Raw genomic sequence first — 20,107 nt, 5'->3', positions numbered from 1 at the left:
GGACTGATGACCACAGATGTTAAGTCCCATAGTGCTCAGAGCCATTTGAACCATTTTTTTGAAAACCAAGGAACTAATGTATGCGATGAGTTTACTCAAAGATGACTACATTACGACTCTGCTCTTGATAACTTAGGCATTCAAATCTAAATTAAAAGAAAAGGGACATTTTGCTTGAGCTTCCACACCTCACATCCTGGGTAACAGTACGGTAATGATTTAATAAATAATATGAAGGTATTGGTTACTGGCTCGGCAACAAGACCAAATGTAGAGTTTTCAAACCAGATGATTAAGGGAAGTTAATTATCAAGTTATTACTGTCTTACCTACAGCCGGCCGGGGTGGCCGGGCGGTTCTAGGCGCTACAGTCTGGAACCGCGCGACCGCTACGGTCGCAGGTTCGAATTCTGCCGGGGGTATGGATGTGTGTGATGTCCTTAGGTTAGTTAGGTTTAAGTAGTTCTAAGCTCTAGGGGACTGATGACCTCAGAAGTTAAGTCCCATAATGCTCAGAGCCACCTTCCTCTTATATGTTAATTAATTCCGATCAAATTATATTTGCTTCATGAGACTGATAATGTATTAGCAACGGAGTAGAGGTCTAGGAAAAGAGTTATTTCCAGTGACACTACATCGTTGCCTTTGTTTCCTGTAAATCTGCGCGCATATCTTTTGCTTAATCGGAACAGAAATCATCAGTTCATGGAGTATGTGTTAATTAATTTAAACAGATCCGCTTTATTTATTCGAACCATGATCGGTTTCGAGATGTTAAAATTCCACCTTCACTTGTATAAAATTATTGTATTTGGTAGCGCATGACGCGAGGTTACCCGGCGGCGGACAATTTCCACCAAGATGCGTTGATTTGGAGCATTTGCACTGACTGGCCCCACCGCATGCGTTACCTAATATAATAAATTTATACACCTGAAGATGGGATTTTAACATCCCGAAACCGGTCGTTTTTGGAATTAATAAATAATTAGTATAACTGAAGCGGATCTCTTTACATTAATTAACCATGCCTCTCAGTTTCGAATGTCCTACATACCAATAAAGAGTTTATCAGTATTAACAAAGAAATCCAACGCAGGCCTTCCGATAGGAGCGGATGCAGTTTCCGCCACCTGTAGACAGCCGGTGAGTCAGCCGTATCTGGGTCAGGGAATGGTCAACACCGCCTCCGCTGCCGGCCCTGTTTGCTTTTAAGGCGCGCCCAGCCACGAAAACCGCGTCCGTTTCCTTTACGGTCAAATTTGTGTACTGTGACGCCTTATTTATGTTGCGCCTCCTTTCCCTTGTCGAAACAGTTTAGGCACGAGAAACGTTTTGATTAGCTACTGGACTCGGTGTGTCCCACCTGCCCAGTGCTTTCTAAGTTACCTTTCTTTTCATCAATAAACTCATTTTCTTCTGGGTGGGCGCCACAGCCTCGATAAACTTGAAGAATGACTTCATGCCACCGGGCCATGTTTTAAAATTGTACTTTATTCAGCACTACTAATTTCAGGTATGGCCTATTTACAAGTATGCAATCATATAACACATGTGGATACATTCTTGTCTCGTCATAGAAAATACGTGTGCTATGCGTAACTGTGAATAGCATGGTCGTGAAAGTGCATGATCTCATGGTATATAGCCACAAAAAACACCTCGAAACGAAAGGACGCATTCATATCTGCAATGGACGCACTTGAAAATGGACCATGCGTCAACCTAGTAGAGCCTGAAGTACATTTTTAAAATACATCCTGATTGAAAAATGACTTTCGTCAATAAACACGTGATCAGACGCAATTCCTGGGTTATATAAGGAAAAGTGGTAAGAGATTCCTAAGCTGTTGTTGCTTTCACGCCTTATAAGAAAAGATCGTTGTATACATGGAAGAACCCTGGAGATACTAAAAGGTATCAGATAGATTATATAATGGTAAGACAGAGATTTAGGAACCAGGTTTTAAATTGTAAGACATTTCCAGGGGCAGATGTGGACTCTGACCACAATCTATTGGTTATGACCTGTAGATTAAAACTGAAGAAACTGCAAAAAGGTGGGAATTTAAGGAGATGGGACCTGGATAAACTAAAAGAACCAGAGGTTGTATAGAGATTCAGGGAGCAATTGACAGGAATGGGGGAAATAAATACAGTAGAAGAAGAATGGGTAGCTTTGAGGGATGAAGTAGTGAAGGCAGCAGAGGATCAAGTAGGTAAAAAGACGAGGGCTAGTAGAAATCCTTGGGTAACAGAAGAAATATTGAATTTAATTGATGAAAGGAGAAAATATAAAAATGCAGTAAGTGAAACAGGCAAAAAGGAATACAAACGTCTCAAAAATGAGATCGACAGGAAGTGCAAAATGGCTAAGCAGGGATGGCTAGAGGACAAATGTAAGGATGTAGAGGCCTATCTCACTAGGGGTAAGATAGATACCGCCTACAGGAAAATTAAAGAGACCTTTGGAGATAAGAGAACGACTTGTATGAATATCAAGAGCTCAGATGGAAACCCAGTTCTAAGCAAAGAAGGGAAAGCAGAAAGGTGGAAGGAGTATATAGAGGGTCTATACAAGGGCGATGTACTTGAGGACAATATTATGCAAATGGAAGAGGATGTAGATGAAGATGAAATGGGAGATACGATACTGCGTGAAGAGTTTGACAGAGCACTGAAAGACCTGAGTCGAAACAAGGCCCCCGGAGTAGACAATATTCCATTGGAACTACTGGCGGCCGTGGGAGAGCCAGTCCTGACAAAACTCTACCATCTGGTGAGCAAGATGTATGAAACAGGCGAAATACCCTCAGACTTCAAGAAGAATATAATAATTCCAATCCCAAAGAAAGCAGGTGTTGACAGATGTGAAAATTACCGAACTATCAGCTTAATAAGTCACAGCTGCAAAATACTAACACGAATTCTTTACAGACGAATGGAAAAACTAGTAGAAGCCAACCTCGGGGAAGATCAGTTTGGATTCCGTAGAAACACTGGAACACGTGAGGCAATACTGACCTTACGACTTATCTTAGAAGAAAGATTAAGGAAAATCAATCCTACGTTTCTAGCATTTGTAGACTTAGAGAAAGCTTTTGACAATGTTGACTGGAATACTCTCTTTCAAATTCTAAAGGTGGCAGGGGTCAAATACAGGGAGCGAAAGGCTATTTACAATTTGTACAGAAACCAGATGGCAGTTATAAGAGTCGAGGGACATGAAAGGGAAGCAGTGGTTGGGAAGGGAGTAAGACAGGGTTGTAGCCTCTCCCCGTTGTTGTTTAATCTGTATATTGAGCAAGCAGTAAAGGAAACAAAAGAAAAATTCGGGGTAGGTATTAAAATTCATGGAGAAGAAATAAAAACTGACATTGTAATTCTGTCAGAGACAGCAAAGGACTTGGAAGAGCAGTTGAATGGAATGGACAGTGTCTTGAAAGGAGGATATAAGATGAACATCAACAAAAGCAAAACAAGGATAATGGAATGTAGTCGAATTAAGTCGGGTGATGCTGAGGGAATTAGATTAGGAAATGAGGCACTTAAAGTAGTAAAGGAGTTTTGCTATTTGGGGAGCAAAATAACTGATGATGGTCGAAGTAGAGAGGATATAAAATGTAGGCTGGCAATGGCAAGGAAAGCGTTTCTGAAGAAGAGAAATTTGTTAACATCCAGTATTGATTTAAGTGTCAGGAAGTCATTTCTGAAAGTATTCGTATGGAGTGTAGCCATGTATGGAAGTGAAACATGGACGATAAATAGTTTGGACAAGAAGAGAATAGAAGCTTTCGAAATGTGGTGCTACAGAAGAATGCTGAAGATTAGATGGGTAGATCACATAACTAATGAGGAGGTATTGAATAGGATTGGGGAGGAGAGAAGTTTGTGGCACAACTTGACCAGAAGAAGGGATCGGTTGGTAGGACATGTTCTGAGGCATCAAGGGATCACCAATTTAGTATTGGAGGGCAGCGTGGAGGGTAAAAATCGTAGAGGGAGACCAAGAGATGAATACACTAAGCAGATTCATAAGGATGTAGGTTGCAGTAGGTACTGGGAGATGAAAAAGCTTGCACAGGATAGAGTAGCATGGAGAGCTGCATCAAACCAGTCTCAGGACTGAAGACAACAACAACAACAACAACAAGAAAAGATCAAGCGCACTAACTGTGGCATATCTGCTATTGAGGATCACATCAGCAGTGTATCTAAAGGTTTGTAACAGTTATGACTTCCGTCGGCTTAGGTTCATTGTTTGAAGAACTCATTATTTATGTTTAATTCAAATGGCTCTGAGCACTATGGGACTTAACATTTGAGGTCATCAGTCCCCTAGAACTTAGAACTAATTAAACCTAACTAACCTAAGGACATCACACACATCCATGCCTGAGGCAGGATTCGAACCTGTGACCGTAGCGGTCTCGCGGTTCCAGACTGAAGCGCCTAGAACCGCTCGGCCACCACGGCCGGCTATGTATAATAACTACAGAGTTTAGAGAGGACATTAATTTTAGATTCTCATTCAATCTTTACATAAACTGACCAGAAGGGTTATACTATTGCATTAGTTGTTTCAACTGTTCCTTTAAATAGGGAAGAAACACGTGGTTTCATTAAAATCAATGAACCAGATGTTACCCACATGGTAGCGGCCAGACTACGTACTATTTGCAGATCGTTTGTTTCCACTTTGTAGATGAATTTTAAACAGTTCCTCAAATTTGATCCTCGTTGTATTATACTTAAAAATTGCGGTATATGTGTAACAGCAACGGCTTAAGAGAGGCTACCTCAGATCCATCTGCAGTATCAAAGAGTACGCATACTGAGCGATTTACAATGGAACGACCACATAAAACAAAGCGTTGATAAGCCAGTCGCCAGACAGAGGTTCATTGGATGAAGCCTTAGGAAGTGTATTTCATCCACAAAGGACATAGCCCACAAAACCCTCGTTCGACCAATCATTGAACGTTGCTCGTCGGTCTGTGACCCACAGCTGGTAAGACTGATACAGGGAACAGAGGAGAATCAGAGAAGAGCAGCGTGTTTCGTTAGAAGTTCATTTAATAAACGCGAAAGCGTCACGGGCACCCTCAACCAACCACAGTGGCACACACAGAAGGAGAGGTGTCATGCCTCGCGGTATGGTTTACTGTTACAGTTCCCAGACCATACGTTCCTAGAAGGGTCAACCGATATATCACTCCCATCTACGCATGTCTCGAGAAAAGACCAGGAAGGTAAAATTAGAGAGCTTCGTGCTCACGTGGAGGCTTATCAGCGATCTCTCTTGTTGCAAACCATTCGCTATTGGAATAGGAAAAGTGAGCAAGTGATAGTGGAACACGAAGTACCCTCCGCCACACATCGCAATGTGGCTTACGGAGTACAGATGTAGGTGTAGATGCAGATATATTAATCAATTCCCGAATATATCATAAGATTTGGATCCATACGAGGATCGGCCTACGTGGCTGCTGCCGTCTTCAGTACAACTTCCTCCGATTGTGTGATCTCATCGCATTTTTCTTATATCAGTCAACGTTTCGGCCTTGGTTAAAGTTAACCACCATGAGTGGAGTAGTTACTGCTCCCTGATGAAAGCCCTTTGCCACCAGTGCCGGATCGATAGTCAATACAACAATATGACGACGCGGTCATATACCCGGAAAACTGTTTAAGAGTACATAAGGATCATTCACGCCATAGAAAAGTATATTGTCTTATCTGACAATGAGGTATAACAAATACGCAATCTCTTCTCAATGATCTTTCGGCTACCAATGTGTTATCCAATGTCGCTAACGCGCTGTCGACCTGGAGGTATCTAGTGCCAGTGAAATGACTTTGCATTAGCAGACGTTGTCCACGAACAGAAGAGGTGAAGTCTATGCCCTGTATTCATTTTCAAACGTCTCTGCAGTATCTCACGGAGAAGGGTCACTTTGAATATTGGTGACTATACGTCCATCAGATTAGGTCGTTGATTCTCCGTTGTTTCTTTGATACTATTCCGAAGGGCAACACTACGTGTCGCCACCAAACGCAACATTGCTCGTACACTGAACAACACTCCTCGCAGAAAGAGACACAAACTTGGCTCACTGCTCTGAGGAAAAGAATGAACCGTAACGTCAGTGATTCATTATGTCATACGAAAACTGATGAAAATGGATCGCAATACCGAGGTTAAAACTAGAAAGAAGAAACTAACGGCTGGACAACGTGGCAGAGAAGAGCGATGCTGGTGGCTTTGTAAATTCAAGTGACGTACCTCATAAAAGGTCAGGCAAAATCAGATCCATCGAACGCCCACTTCATAAATGTATGGAAGGTAGGTCTTGTTGTCACCTTTCAGGTAATAGATGCTTCCCGATTAGCACGAAAATATTAATGTGATCTTCAAGAGTATCCCAATTACATGATCCCACCCCTTCAGTCAACGTGCCTAATTTTATGGTACGTCTATCATCTACGGAAAAACACAATTTTCAGATCTTGCTACAGTAAAAGTTTTGATGGAAGTGTGTGGAAGTGTGGAGGAAAAGCCTTGGAATGAAAACGTCTTTGATGTAGTTGTGAACGTATGGTAGGTACTATGGAGCGAAAACAGACGCTTGTAACGGCGATGAAATCCGAGTTCAGCCTGTCATGAAAATTTCAGTACAACAAACTATTGTAAGCATCGACTAAGACTTTTAATGTGACCTGAAATCAGACTTGTCACGCACAGCACAGTGAGAGGAAAATTGGCGTTGCACTAAGACAATGAGCAGCTGCTCAACGGAAGTCTTATTCGTATCTCGACGGCAGTTTGTATCTTTACTTTCTCTGCTTAGATGTTCTCTCTAGGCTACCGAGTGAAAAGACCTACGGATTTCTTTTCTAGATTTTTTCCGAGTCGTTCACTGCAGTTCAATAGACAATGAAAGTCATTCGTACGCCAAATCTACGCGCTACAGGAATAAACTCCTAACTGGAACATGATCAAAGATTATAAACTTTATCATAATTCAATAGCGCTCTATGCTAACAACGAAATATGTGTTATTTGTCGGGCGTGTGAATCCTTTGCTGATCAGAGAGCCAGAAGGTCGTTGATCATTTGTGCCAGACAAGAACTCAAATATGGACACGAATCCTATGATGCAAGTGGTCGTTTCACTAGGCCACGTAAGTGCACCTAAAGGACCGGTTCAGAGCAACAACTTGTCTGCGACATCTCTGTACACCTTTTAAATTTTACTTGATGGTAGAAGTATAGAGGAAAATATGACTATTTGATAATCTCGTGATTGCAAACGACATGATTAGTACTGTTGCAGAATACGCAGAATGTGGAAGAAATGCTGTGAAGCCAGGAGAAGGTTAAAGGTTTGAGTCAGTTCGCGAGTCAACCAGGATGTCTATTTCTACAACCTGTCCTTAAAAGACAGTGCGGCTCTAATGACATGGCCGTCGACAGGATACTAAAACCTAACGGATGCCAAACCCTAAGTTTCTTCTCTTTTTGCGAAAGAACAATGTCTGGATTCGAAGTCCTTCTGAGACACAGTTTTAAGTTCATGATAACCAAATCGGCCACATCTGTAAAATGCTTTTGTTGACCGAAGTCTTACACGACAGAAGTCGCTATACACTACCACGGTCTCGGAGTCTTAGCCGCATTATCAAGCGTATTTGAAACTTAGCGGCAGTAGGGCATCAGGTTCACGCCGAAACACTAGTAGGCAAACATATATATTATGTTGACCGTCAAAGAACATCACAAATTGTGGCTTCAGTTTGACACATTCTGGGATGTTATTTGACGGTCAACAAACTGTAAATGTTTGCCTACTGGTTGCTTTGGCGTGAACCTGACGTCTTACTACCACTAGATTTGAGATACACCTGATGACGTGGCTAAGACTCCGAGACCCTGGTAGTATATAGCGACTTCTGTCGTGTAAGACTTCAGTCAACGAAAGTATTTTACAACTGCGGCCGATTTGTTTACCAGGAACATGTTGCAGAACAGTTATGGATGATTCCCAAACAAAAATTTAAGTTTTACGTTGTTACAAATAATCAATTTAGCGCATGTTCCGCAGAGAATAGCTTTCAAATCTGCCTTAACAATCTGTCTTTTTCTTTAGCGTCGTCTATAAAATCCGTGTGCTCCTCTAAGACACTCGAAATCCGATAAGGTACGTACAGATAGGCCAGATTTGAGAAAAACTGAATGTGGGTATAAAATAGAGAAAAACTGGTTAAACAGAAATTGTTTCATTGTGTCAAAATAGTTCTTCGTCTTCTCATGCCGCCCTTAAGTGAGAGAGAATGTATTAGGTTGGTGTATAAGTTATAGCGTTGTTGTTTTGCGTGCTGGTATTCCGGTTGCTATGGGTTTATTTATCGATTTCCATTTTTTATTTGTGGTTCACTGTTGCTCTTTGAGTTTACGTAATGTCACTTTGTCATCTGGAGATAATGAGTGGAGCTGTGGACGCTACAAGATGGAGTGCCAAGAGGAGCAATCGCAGCATTTCCGACGCATTTTCTGTTTAAATTCAATAGACGGGCGGCAGCAGCCAGAAACATTTGCGACATGTATGGGACGATGGTGTTTAGGCGTTAGTGACTGCACATTCAGGAAGACCTTAGGGGTTTGATGGAGATCGTTTAAACGCATTAATCCGCAGTGATCCATGTCAGTGTACTCGAGAACTGGCAAATATGATGAACTGTGATCATTCGAGCATCGTGCGACATTTACTCGCAATGGGGAAGATTCATGAATCGGGTGTATGGGTACCTCACGCTGTAAGCCAAAAATCACAAAAAAAAGAAAACGCGAGTGGTCTCTGCTTGCTCGTGAACAATAGCCACCACTCTTTTCTGCATCGTTACTGGTGAGGAGAAATGTTGTCTTTATGTTGACATAAAAAAAGAAAGGAATGGTTGAGCCCAAACAAAGCAGCAACTCCCCGTACAAAGAGTTGTGCGCATCCACAAAAGGTAATGTTATGGAAAAGGCGGAACAGTGACGGTGTGGTGTACAACAGATCACTTCCCCGAGGTGTAACCATCACTACTAACTTTTATTATCAACAACTGAGACGTTTTGTGGACACAGTCCAAGAACAACGACCAGAAAGACTGCGTGAAGTGACGCTACTCCACGATAACGCCGCCTGCATTCTGATAGGCAGACAAAAAACACTATACTGGAGTGGGGATGAGGAGTCATTTCGCACCCACCTTATTCACCTGATCTTGTGCCCTCAGAATCTCCTCATTTCCACTCTATGTCGAACAACCTTCAAGGAACTCCGTTTCCGGATGAAAATGCACTCCGTACATGGTTCAACTAGTTCTTCGCCTGAAACCCACATGCTTTCTACAGCCGCAGTATCGAAAAGCTACCCGAGCGTCGGCAGACTGTTGTAAATAGTGAAGGAGAATATGTTATTGACGACTAAAGTCTCTGTTACGTGTACCTGTTCTTTTTATTAAACTTATGGAAAAACGCTTCGACCTTATGACCAACCAAATAGATGAGATGATTTCGTTTAGTCTTCTTACAGGACGCTGAGTAGGGAAGAAATCGCGAGAAAGGGGTAGCAGTTTAGAGGGTTGAGTCAAAACGTGAGTCAGTCACGGGGTCTCAATTTTTTACAGCGACAGGATATTGACCCTAATCTTCCATTTTTCGCGAGAGAAAGGTATCTGGATTCCAGTATCGACTGACGCCCAGTTGATACGAATAATCAACGCAGCGGTATGATCCATAAGTAATAACTTTCAAACTTTCTGGCGGATTATAACTGTGTGCCGGACCGAGACTCGAACTCGGGACCTTTGCCTTTCGCGGGCAAGTGCTCTACCAACTGAGCTACCCAAGCACGACTCACGCCACGTCCTCACAGCTTTACTTCTGCCAGTACCTCGTCTCCTACTTTACAAACTTTACAGAAGCTCTCCTGCGAACCTTGCAGAACTAGCACTCCTGAAAGAAAGGATATTGCGGAGACATGGTCCCGAGTTCACTGCAGAGTGAAAATCTCATTCGGGAATAACTTTCAATTCTGCCTTAACATCCTGATCGTTTTAACTGGCTCGTCTAACGTTGTCTATGGAAAGGTGTGGACATTTGCTCCACCAAGACACTTGAAACCTGGCAAGGTAAGTACCGGTATGCAAGATCTGAAAAAATTGAGTGTACGTATAAAATGGAGAACGTCCGATTCATCTGAAATCTGCTTCGTAGTATCAAAATAGTTCTTCGCCTCCTCGCGCCGCACTTACTGAGAGAGAACGCACGTGTTCACATATCCACTCATGCAGTAGACACGCCGCCGTGGCGGCTAATGGTACATTATTTGCAGACGCTTACCTTGGAGTCCCACGACCCCTTGCGCTTCCCCTTGTGCTCTATGGTGACCGTCATGGCTTCGGCGGCGGTGGCGGCACTGTTAGTGCGCCCACTGTTCTTTGGCTGCGACACTGCTAGTCCGCGGGAAAGAGAGTAGGGTCACCACAAATGTTCACTTCACTGGGGCGGCGTCATGACACGCTAGGCCAGCTGCCGACAGGGATCCCGCACTATCACGCACGTACACGCACGGCACAGCACAGCGGGCTCAGGCGGTGGACGGCGGAGCTGCGTCGGCGCTGTCGGAGCTCGCAGCTCGGCGTACGCGTCCAGAGGCTGTGGAGGACTGCTGCTGCCGGCAGCTGGCGTGTCCGCGGCGGCGGCGGCGGCGGCGGCGGCGGCGGCAGCGGAGCGGCCCCACCACGGCGGCGACGGCTGCTGCAGGCGCACTTTCTCCGCTCCCTGCAACACAGGAATGCGCCAAGGAGCGCTTAGGAGACACCAATTACGCCTTAATGGCGAGCTTTTGGGTGTTTAGCGGAGTTGTCTATCTCATTTTTATGCGCAATATTTCGGCGGCCGAACCAGTTCTCTTCCTCAGGCGCTGCGAGCAGTGTTGTTTCGCGTACTCTCTGGCTGGACTCCAACCTAGTGTGACCATACGTCCCGATTAATCGGGATTGTCCCGTTTTTTGAGGATCAAAAATTTGTCCCGACTTTTTTTTTTTTTTTTTAAACAAGCAATTTGTCCCGATTTTCAATGATTGTTTTCAGACATTTACAAAGTGGTTAAAATATTTTCTGAGTGTCGATTTTATAAACTATCAATTGAAATTGACATTCCGTACGTTGGTACCCCCTGATAACGTACAGCTTAAGCACTATAATTGTTGCGTACTCTTATTTTCCTTGCTTTTGCTTGCCATTGTTGTCAGCACATCAGTGTCAGTTTCGTGAAGTGCTAGCACGTCGTGGCGATGCCGAAACGAAATTCAAAGTATTCGGAAGAGCTTCAGAGGAAATTTCCTTGCTTCACTGCTACGGGCAATGACTGTTCAGCAAAATTTAACGTATGTAACTGTGCTGTATTCGTGTCTCATGGTGGTGCTGCAGATCTCAAGGATCATATGGAATAAGAGAAACACAAGAAGAATCTTCGATCGGCAGGTTCCTCGCAAAAAATGACGAGATATTTTGTAACTTCAAATACACAGGAACAGAAAAACGTAGCTGCAGCAGAAGGAACCCTGTCATTCCATGTTGTTAAACACTACCAAAGCTATCGTTCTAATGACTGCTGTGTTCAAATAAACAAAAAAAGTTTTCCTGATTCTAAGATTGCAGAAAATGTTTCGTGTGGAAGAACAAAGTGTGAAGCAATTATCAACAATGTTATAGCTCCGCATTCCCAGAAACAGGTAACAGCTGCTGTAAACAGTGCAAAATACTTTTCAATATCTACTGATGCCAACAACCATGGGGATCAGAAAATGTTTCCTGTGATACATCAGTATTTTTCTGTAAGTGAGGGTGGAATGCAGACGAAATTGCTTGATCTTGATGAATGGCAGAACGAAAAGTCCAAAACAATTTGCAATTACGTTTCTCATGTTATACAGTCTTTCAGTATCATCTCAAAGTGTGTTGCATTTGGTGCGGACAATAGTAACTGTAATTTTGGGGGGTTAATGAAGAAAGAGGGTAATAATGTTTTCACATATCTGAAAGAAAAATTAAAAAAACTCTAACATTGTTGGCGTAGGTTGTCCAGCACACACTGTTCATAACACACTTGAAAGTGCTTGTGATGTTTTACCTGTTGACATTGGCTGCATTGTCATGAAGTTGTACAACCATTTTCATATTTTTTTCTATTCGTGTTGCAGAACTCACTGAATTCTGAATTTCTTGGTGTCACTTACAAAAATTTACTTTCCTTTACCAAAACAAGGTGGCTTTCATTGTTGCCAGCCATAGAAAGGATCTTGAAAATGTATGAGCCTTTGAAATTTTACTTTTTGTCACAGTCTAACTCAAAGTGTCCTGCAATCTTAAAGAGTTTTTTCAGTGATCCTATAAATGAATGTTATTTACTTTTTGTACATTCACAAATGAGTGTTTTCCAACAATCCATTCTGGGCATTGAGAAACAGGATAATTCCATATGTGAAGTATTAGCAGTCTTAAATAAAGCTTTGACAAGTCTAAATTCAAGGAAACATGAACATTTTGTACCACTAAGTGTAAAAAAACTGATGAATGATTGTGATGACCAGTCTGTTAAGAAATTTGACATAGCAGTATCAACGTTTTATGATGCTTCAGTAGACTATTTATCCTCATGGTTACAGGGAATAGCTGAGTTTTCTGTATTCTCATGGATGATGCTCACAGATCCACCAGAATGGTCAGTTGTTAAAAATTCCTTAATGTGGCTAAATGAAAAGGGCATTCTAGTAAATGACAGCCTCTTATTTGATGAAATAGTTCATATACAGTCATTTTTAAAACAACAAGTGGAAACAGACAGTGAACAATGGAATCAGTTGATGGCACATGAAAAATGGTGTATGTTTTTTAGATCTTGCCAGTGTAATGAACAGTTCAGAGAATCGCTTAATATAGCGCAGTACTTCTTTTCGCTCCCTGCCCAAAAAGCAAATTTTGAAAGAGTTTTCAGCATACTATCGTCACAGTGGACAGATGAGAGGAATAGATTTACGGTGAGGAGCGTTAAGTGTATTTTACTGACCTGTTTAAACTTCAGTAAATACAGTTGCACTGACTTCTATTCATACCTATCAGGCAAACCTGAGTTGCTGAATGAAATTTCATCTTCGAAGAAATATGACTGCAGTGTGGAATAACACACCGCCTCCGAATTTTACTATTGGCACTACTCACGCTGGCGGATGTCGTTCACTGGGCATTCGCCATACCCATACTTTGCCATCGGATCGCCACATTGTGTGCCGTGATTCGTCACTCCACACAACGTTTTTCCACTGTTGAATGGTCCAATATTTACGCTCTTTACACCAAGGGAGGCGCCGTTTGGCATTTACCGGATTGATGTGTGGCTTATGAGCAGCCGTTCGACCATGAAATCCAAGTTGTCTCACCTCCCGTCTAACTGTCATAGTACTTGCAGTGGATGCTGATGCTGTTTGTAAATCCTGTGTGAGGGTCTGGATAGACATCTGCCTATTACACATTACAACCCTCTTCAACTGTCGGCGGTCTCTGTCAGTCAACAGACGAGGTCAGCCTGTACGCTTTTGTGCTGTACGTTTCCCTTCACGTTTTCACTTCACTATCATATCGGAAAAAGTGGACCTAGCGATGTTTAGGAGTGTGGAAATCTCGCGTACAGCCGTATGACACAAGTGACACCCAATCACCTCACCACGTTCGAAGTCCGTGAGTTCAGCGGAGCGCCCCATTCTGCTCTCTCACGATGTCTAATGACTACTGAGGTCGCTGATGTGGAGTACCTGGCAGTAGGTGACGGCACAACGCACCTAATATGAAAAACGTATATTTTTGGGGGTGTCAGGATAGTTTTGATAACATAGTGTATTGACTCCCGGTGTCCTCTACGTCATTTGATGCTCATTTGTTTCTCACTACCTGTATACTAAGTATTACTCTCTCTCTCTCTCTCTCTCCCTCTCTCTAGCTCTCTCTAAGCGTTTTTCAGCTCTAATCGATGAGAAAGTCAGTGTTAATAAAATGAATGCCCTATCGAAAGTCTTGTTTAAATTGAAACCTCTGTTTCGGTTAGTTACATTTTAGTTCATTATTTCGATATACTCCTTCATGGCGCCGTCCCAGAAGCTTGGCGTTCGCACGAAGATTTTGTTCTTTATATAATTGCTTTATCTTCCTTTACCTAACTATACTTGCGCCTTTCTCCCTGCCTTTCAGGCTGTGGCATCAGTGTAGCTGCATCAGTGCTGACGTTCTCTTCTTTTTCTCGATGGGGGTGACGAGAAAGACGCATCATACATCGACATGCCACTATACCATACCCTCAGTTGTGTCTTTACCTCTGAATAAAATAGTATGTTTGTAATTAAAAGTAAAAGAAAAAATGAAACACATTTGGTGAAATGTTTTGTAAAATCATTTGTTCAGAAGTAAGAAATGAACAGATTAGAGAAACATTTGACGCACGTCATTTTCTGTAAATGATTTCGAGCATCATTCCTATGCCCGTCAAATGTTTTTCTGCTCTGTTCCATTTCCTGCCTTTATACAAATTGTTAACAAAACACATGAACATTTTTTTTATTTTCGAGGTTTGTCCAGGAAGCATTACCTTATTGATACCTCATCTGCTTTCCTAGCTCCTCTGTTCTCGCAAATCCTGAATTTAGCACTTCATTCGAAGGTAATATTTTGACGGTTAAATATGATACCAATGTTACTTTTTATCCACAAAACAGCTAGGCTTTGAAAAGATACGTTTTCTTGACTCTTCATTTGTCTTCCTAGCGTCTGCTATTCTCGAAATGATCCGAAGAAAACCATTTTAAAAATCAAATTATCACACCATTGCTACTTTTTTTTCACCCAAACTGGCAACACCATGAAGAGATGAACTTTTTGACGCTTCATTTGCATAGCAGCAGCTGTTCGTGAAATCTCAAATCACAAATTACGTCTTTTCTGGATTGCTCTGACTACTTTTAAGGTATTCACTTTTTTTATTTTATTCATTTTTTTCGAAAGTAGAACTCGCGTCGGCGAATTTGATATCCTATTTGTCCGTTTCTTACTCTTCGCTTGGCTATGAAATTTCATACAAATTCCCTCGTGTAATTTTCTCTCAAATCATTATATTTCTCATAATTGTCGTTAGTACTTCAAAGCCATTAAACACATTTTTTAATTTTTTTTCCAAAACTAGATCTCGCGCTGTTCCATTTGATAATCCATTTGTCCATTTCCCTCTCTTCGTTTGGCTATGTAAATCTGGACATGTACTCGTTGTGTAATTTACCCTTATAGTCACTGTTGAGTCTTCCGTGATGTATGTTTGTGACCCAAGAAACTTTTCGGTTCCTGACATTTCGTCTTGAGCTACTCTGCGCGTTTGCGGAGGTGTTCCTGGTGACGCTGATTCTTGCCGACTACGAGTCGGACGTTGGAGAGCGACTTACATACTGGGTAAAATGGTCGTGGCCTAGTTCACACGTGACCAGCAGAGATAATCCTTGAACGGAGGTAAAACTTAACTATCGATTGACGCCTGTCAACCCAGAAGATACGCCAGCAACTACGACAACCAATCCCGAAAACCTTTTGACAGTGTCGACATTATACGGAAGCATAGCAAACATAATCTGATAACTTCGTTCCAAAGTAAAAAAAAAAAAAATGTTGCGGTCTGAAAGCAACGGAAGAAAGATACATGTATAGATAGGTAAATGCCGATAAATAAATATAGAACATCTTATCGTATTGCACTTCATTATTATATTCGCGGCAGTGCTCGGCGAAATCTGATTTGCTTGGTAGTGTGAGCTAATTTACCTTGCATTTGTACTCGACTGATGTAATAGTCTGCCCCGTGTAAGACATGTTACGCTCGCACGGAATAAAGTATCCATCCAGCTTTCGGAGACCTAGATCGGCTTCAACACTGCAAAGAAGACATTTGGTCCTTGTTTGAAGGGAACGAGATACATAGGATGTCATGTTTCCTTAGGAACCTCCCTGTATTTCTGGAGATTTAGCCAATACAATGCAAATAAGCGATTCCTTTCTTTTTCTTAGTCTCAAGTTCCTTCTCAGGCCTTGTTGATCCTAAGAGCATTTCGGCGTCGTTGATCAAGAGAACCTCCCGACGATTAATTATTCATCCATCTTTAAAAAAAACTGGGACTGCTTCTTTCGATGCACAGTATTTTACTGTGAGGAGCCATAGTACAGGTTTGAGTCTTAACAGAGTATTTGTAGAGCCTTTGCAATCGGAATACTACAATGTGACAATAAAAAGCTTACAGAAAAGATAGTAATTACGTTGCAAATACGGGCCTCTTAAAGCACCTTGCAGATACTTGTAATATCCTCCTCAGACTTGAAAGCAATTGTCATGAATTTATTTGAAACAGGCTTTATGCATATGTACCTGTTAAACAGAAGATAAAAAAATAGAATTCACATAAAAATTAGAATTATTTTAAGAAGTTCATGAATTTTCAGAAGTGTCCATTGCAATGAACACTGGGTCTTGGCGACAAAAGTAAGCATTGGAAAGAAAGTGAAAAATGTATAAAAAGTACACTACTGGCCATTAAAATAGCTACACCACGAAGATGAAGTGACACAGACGCGAAATTTAACCGACAGGAAGAAGATGCTGTGATATGCAAATGATTAGCTTTTCAGAGCATTCACACAAGGTTGGCGCCGGTGGCGACACCTACAACGTGCTGACACGAGGAAAGTTTCCAACCGATTTCTCATACACAAACAGCAGTTGACCGGCGTTGCTTGGTGAATCGTTGTTGTGATGCCTCGTGTAAGGAGGAGAAATGCGTACCATCACGTTTCCGACTTTGATAAAGGTCGGATCGTAGCCTATCGCGATTGCGGTTATTCGTATCGCGACATTGCTGCTCGCGTTGGTCGAGATCCAATGATTGTTGGCAGAATATGGAATCGGTGGGTTCAGGAGGGTAATACGGAACGTCGTGCTGGATCCCAACGGCTTCGTATCACTAGCGGTCGAGATGACAGGCATCTTATCCGCATGGATGTAACGGATCGTGCTGCCACGTCTCGATCCCTTAGTCAACAGATGGGGACGTTTGCAAGACAACAACCATCTGCACGAACGGTTAGACGACGTTTGCAGCAGCATGGACTGTCAGCTCGGAGACCATGGCTGCGTTTACTTTAGACGCTGCATCACAGACAGGAGCGCCTGCGATGGTGTACTCAACGACGAACCTGGGTACACGAATGGCAAAACATCATTTTTTCGGATGAATCCAGGTTCTGTTTACAGCATCATGATGGTCGCATCGGTGTTTGGCGACATCGCGGTGAACGCACATTGGAAGCGTGTATTCGTCATCGCCATACTGGCGTACCACCTGGCGTGATGGTATGGGGTGCCATTGGTTACACGTCGCGGTCACCTCTTGTTCGCATTGACGGCACTTTTAACAGTGGACGTTACATTTCAGGTGTGTTACGACCCGTGGCTCTACCCTTCATTCGATCTCTGCAAAACCCTACATTTCAGCAGGATAATGCACTACCGCATGTTGCAGGTCCTGTACGGGCCTTTCTAGATACAGAAAATGTTCGACTGCTGCCATGGCCAGCACACTCTCCAGATCTCTCACCAATTGAAAACGTCTGGTCAATGGTGGCCGAGCAACTGGCTCGTCACAATACGCCAGTCACTACTCTTGATGAACTGTGGTATCGTGTTGAAGCTGCATGGGCAGCTGTACCTCTACACGCCATCCAAGCTGTGTTTGACTCAATGCCCAGGCGTATCAAGGCCGTTATTACGGCCAGAGGTGGTTGTTCTGGGTACTGATATCTCAGGACCTATGCACCTAAATTGCGTGGAAATGTAATCGCATGTCAGTTCCAGTATAATATATTTGTCCAATGAATACCCGTTTATCATCCGCATTTCTTCTTGGTGTAGCAATTTTAATGGCCAGTAGTGTACTATGCGCTCTTATTAGCCGGATATCACTTGTGTCATACACTGATGATACTCAAAGAAACAGTCATTCTGGGTTAGACATAGGGAAGCACTGTAATTTGGTTTTCTTGATGCAGCCAATGTCCTCACACCTCATGCTATTTTTCAGCTCGGTCATTTCTGGCAAGTTGGTCACTGTGGGGAGCATGATTGTGAAGGCAATAGTTTTCATCCTTTAGGAGTCAAGTACTCATCTTCTTCTTCAGAATACTGTTCCTCTTGGCCATTTACCAGATGCCTTGCACTCCTTAGTTTGAAATCAAGATACTGCAGGACACTCTACTCTGGCTCGTCAGTTCTAGATCCATGAAGTGAAAAATGGTTTTTACTATCCACATTTTGGTTCGGATGCACATCTTGTAAAAACTGATGATCCTATCATTCAGGTCTATGCCACCGACATTTTTATTGCAGCCACAGATTACTGCTGGACAGGGAACCTGAATGTATTTCCCATCTTCCTACGACGATCTTTTACATTGGTCCACAGGCTGCTTCCCAGTCTTGGTCTGCAGTTATGGTTGGCTTTTGGTCATACTATTTTATAATGGAAATCAGTCTTTTCTTATTTTCTGGTCAAAAGACCCATGTCCTTGATATACAAGAATCTTCTCTGCTGTTCGACGGACTGTCTGGTCATTCATGACCTCATTATTGTTCCATTAAACAACTACATTAACATAGTGCTTACTTTGCTTATAAAAGTAATAACAGTGTTTCAGATCACACCAATTAGCAACAACCACAACAAGAAATGTAAGTTAATTAGCGAAGATAATCATCACTGATGCGTAGGAACCAATGCTCGAAAATGTGGTGGAATGTCGCAGTGTCTATTATAGAGGACATTACTATTTTTAACCTAATTAAAGAAACATTCAGTACTATCAATATTTATTGCACAGCAAAGCTATATAAACAAAGCTTATACATATTGTCCACAACAGGTTCGCATTACCGTGAAATTAGTTTCGAAAAACAATGGCTAAGAAGTGCTCACCTGCAGAGGTAATATGTCGTAAACAAAGCTATTACCTAGCGCCAAGTGATCATAGTGACCGTTTCTCTCGCCAGATGGCTGCACCATACTGCCCATTCAAATGGACTACAGTTTTTGCGAGGGACACGCAGAATCTTTGACAGCAGGACAGAAAAATCTATGTCCATTATAGTGGAGATCAGATCTCAGGAAGATATTTAAAACTGAATAACAATGTTTCTGATCTCTTATAGTGAGAAACTAAATTTGTTTATGTGTTGCTACAAGGCAATAAATCAGGTGATTTCATTTGGTGCCCAGCATTAAAATTATAAAAATTAATTTTGCTAGCTGCTCTTCGCACAATGTTATATAGAAGCAGGAGTGAATAACAGTTTCTAATTCCAAACAAAGAAGGTATATTTACAGTGCGGTAACAAACATTCTCAGGGCACCTGGATGGTATAAAACTGTATGTAGAAACTGAAATGAGGATATCAGGAACGAACTTGTGGTGACAATTTACAGTCAAAGTTAGAAGGAATAAGATGGCATGAACATCTGCAGAGAATTAAAGCAGAAAGATCGCCAATAAAGATAAAAAATTTCAAGCTAAAAGGAGAAAGAGATGTTAAAGGAAACCAAGGGGACCTTAACAGGTGATAAAAGGTCTAATACAGAAAGTAAATATTAGTAAGAAAAAGTAAAAGATTATGTTAGTGACAATATAATAATAATCGATCATTTTCTATCTAGTACGGAATTTCACATAACGATAGAGAATTAACAATCGAATAAGTCTAAGCAGCGGTGCTTGAAAATATTTCTAGAACGAGGACGCGACAATGCAATCCCCGTTTCCCAGCAGCGCTGCCCAGTTGTAATAATGTTGCCGCGTGACTCAGAAACACGAATCTGCCGCAAGTGGGACGCTGTGTTTCCGACCAGGCGCTAACACAGAACGAGGCACTCTTGTCCACAAGAAAGCAGCTCCACGTTTCTGTACAACGAAAGCTGTACTTCG

The 20,107-nt window shown here is 42.1% G+C and overlaps 1 protein-coding gene across 1 annotated transcript in view; it reads right to left on the bottom strand.

The window, feature by feature from the left end:
- LOC126467286 (atrial natriuretic peptide-converting enzyme) overlaps positions 1–10,704 on the bottom strand; it is a 264,050-nt gene extending 253,346 nt beyond the window's left edge. The window contains exon 1 of the mRNA XM_050096450.1: positions 10,391–10,704. Within this exon, the coding sequence (XP_049952407.1) occupies positions 10,391–10,444 (54 nt within the window). The 5' untranslated portion in view covers positions 10,445–10,704. The remainder of the gene's footprint in view (positions 1–10,390) is intronic.
- Positions 10,705–20,107: the final 9,403 nt, after the last annotated feature.

This window comes from Schistocerca serialis, chromosome 1 (assembly GCF_023864345.2).
Source record: "Schistocerca serialis cubense isolate TAMUIC-IGC-003099 chromosome 1, iqSchSeri2.2, whole genome shotgun sequence".
NCBI lineage: Eukaryota > Metazoa > Arthropoda > Insecta > Orthoptera > Acrididae > Schistocerca > Schistocerca serialis.
Note: the sequence above shows the minus strand (reverse complement) of the source record. Positions and strands in the feature narration are given on the sequence as shown.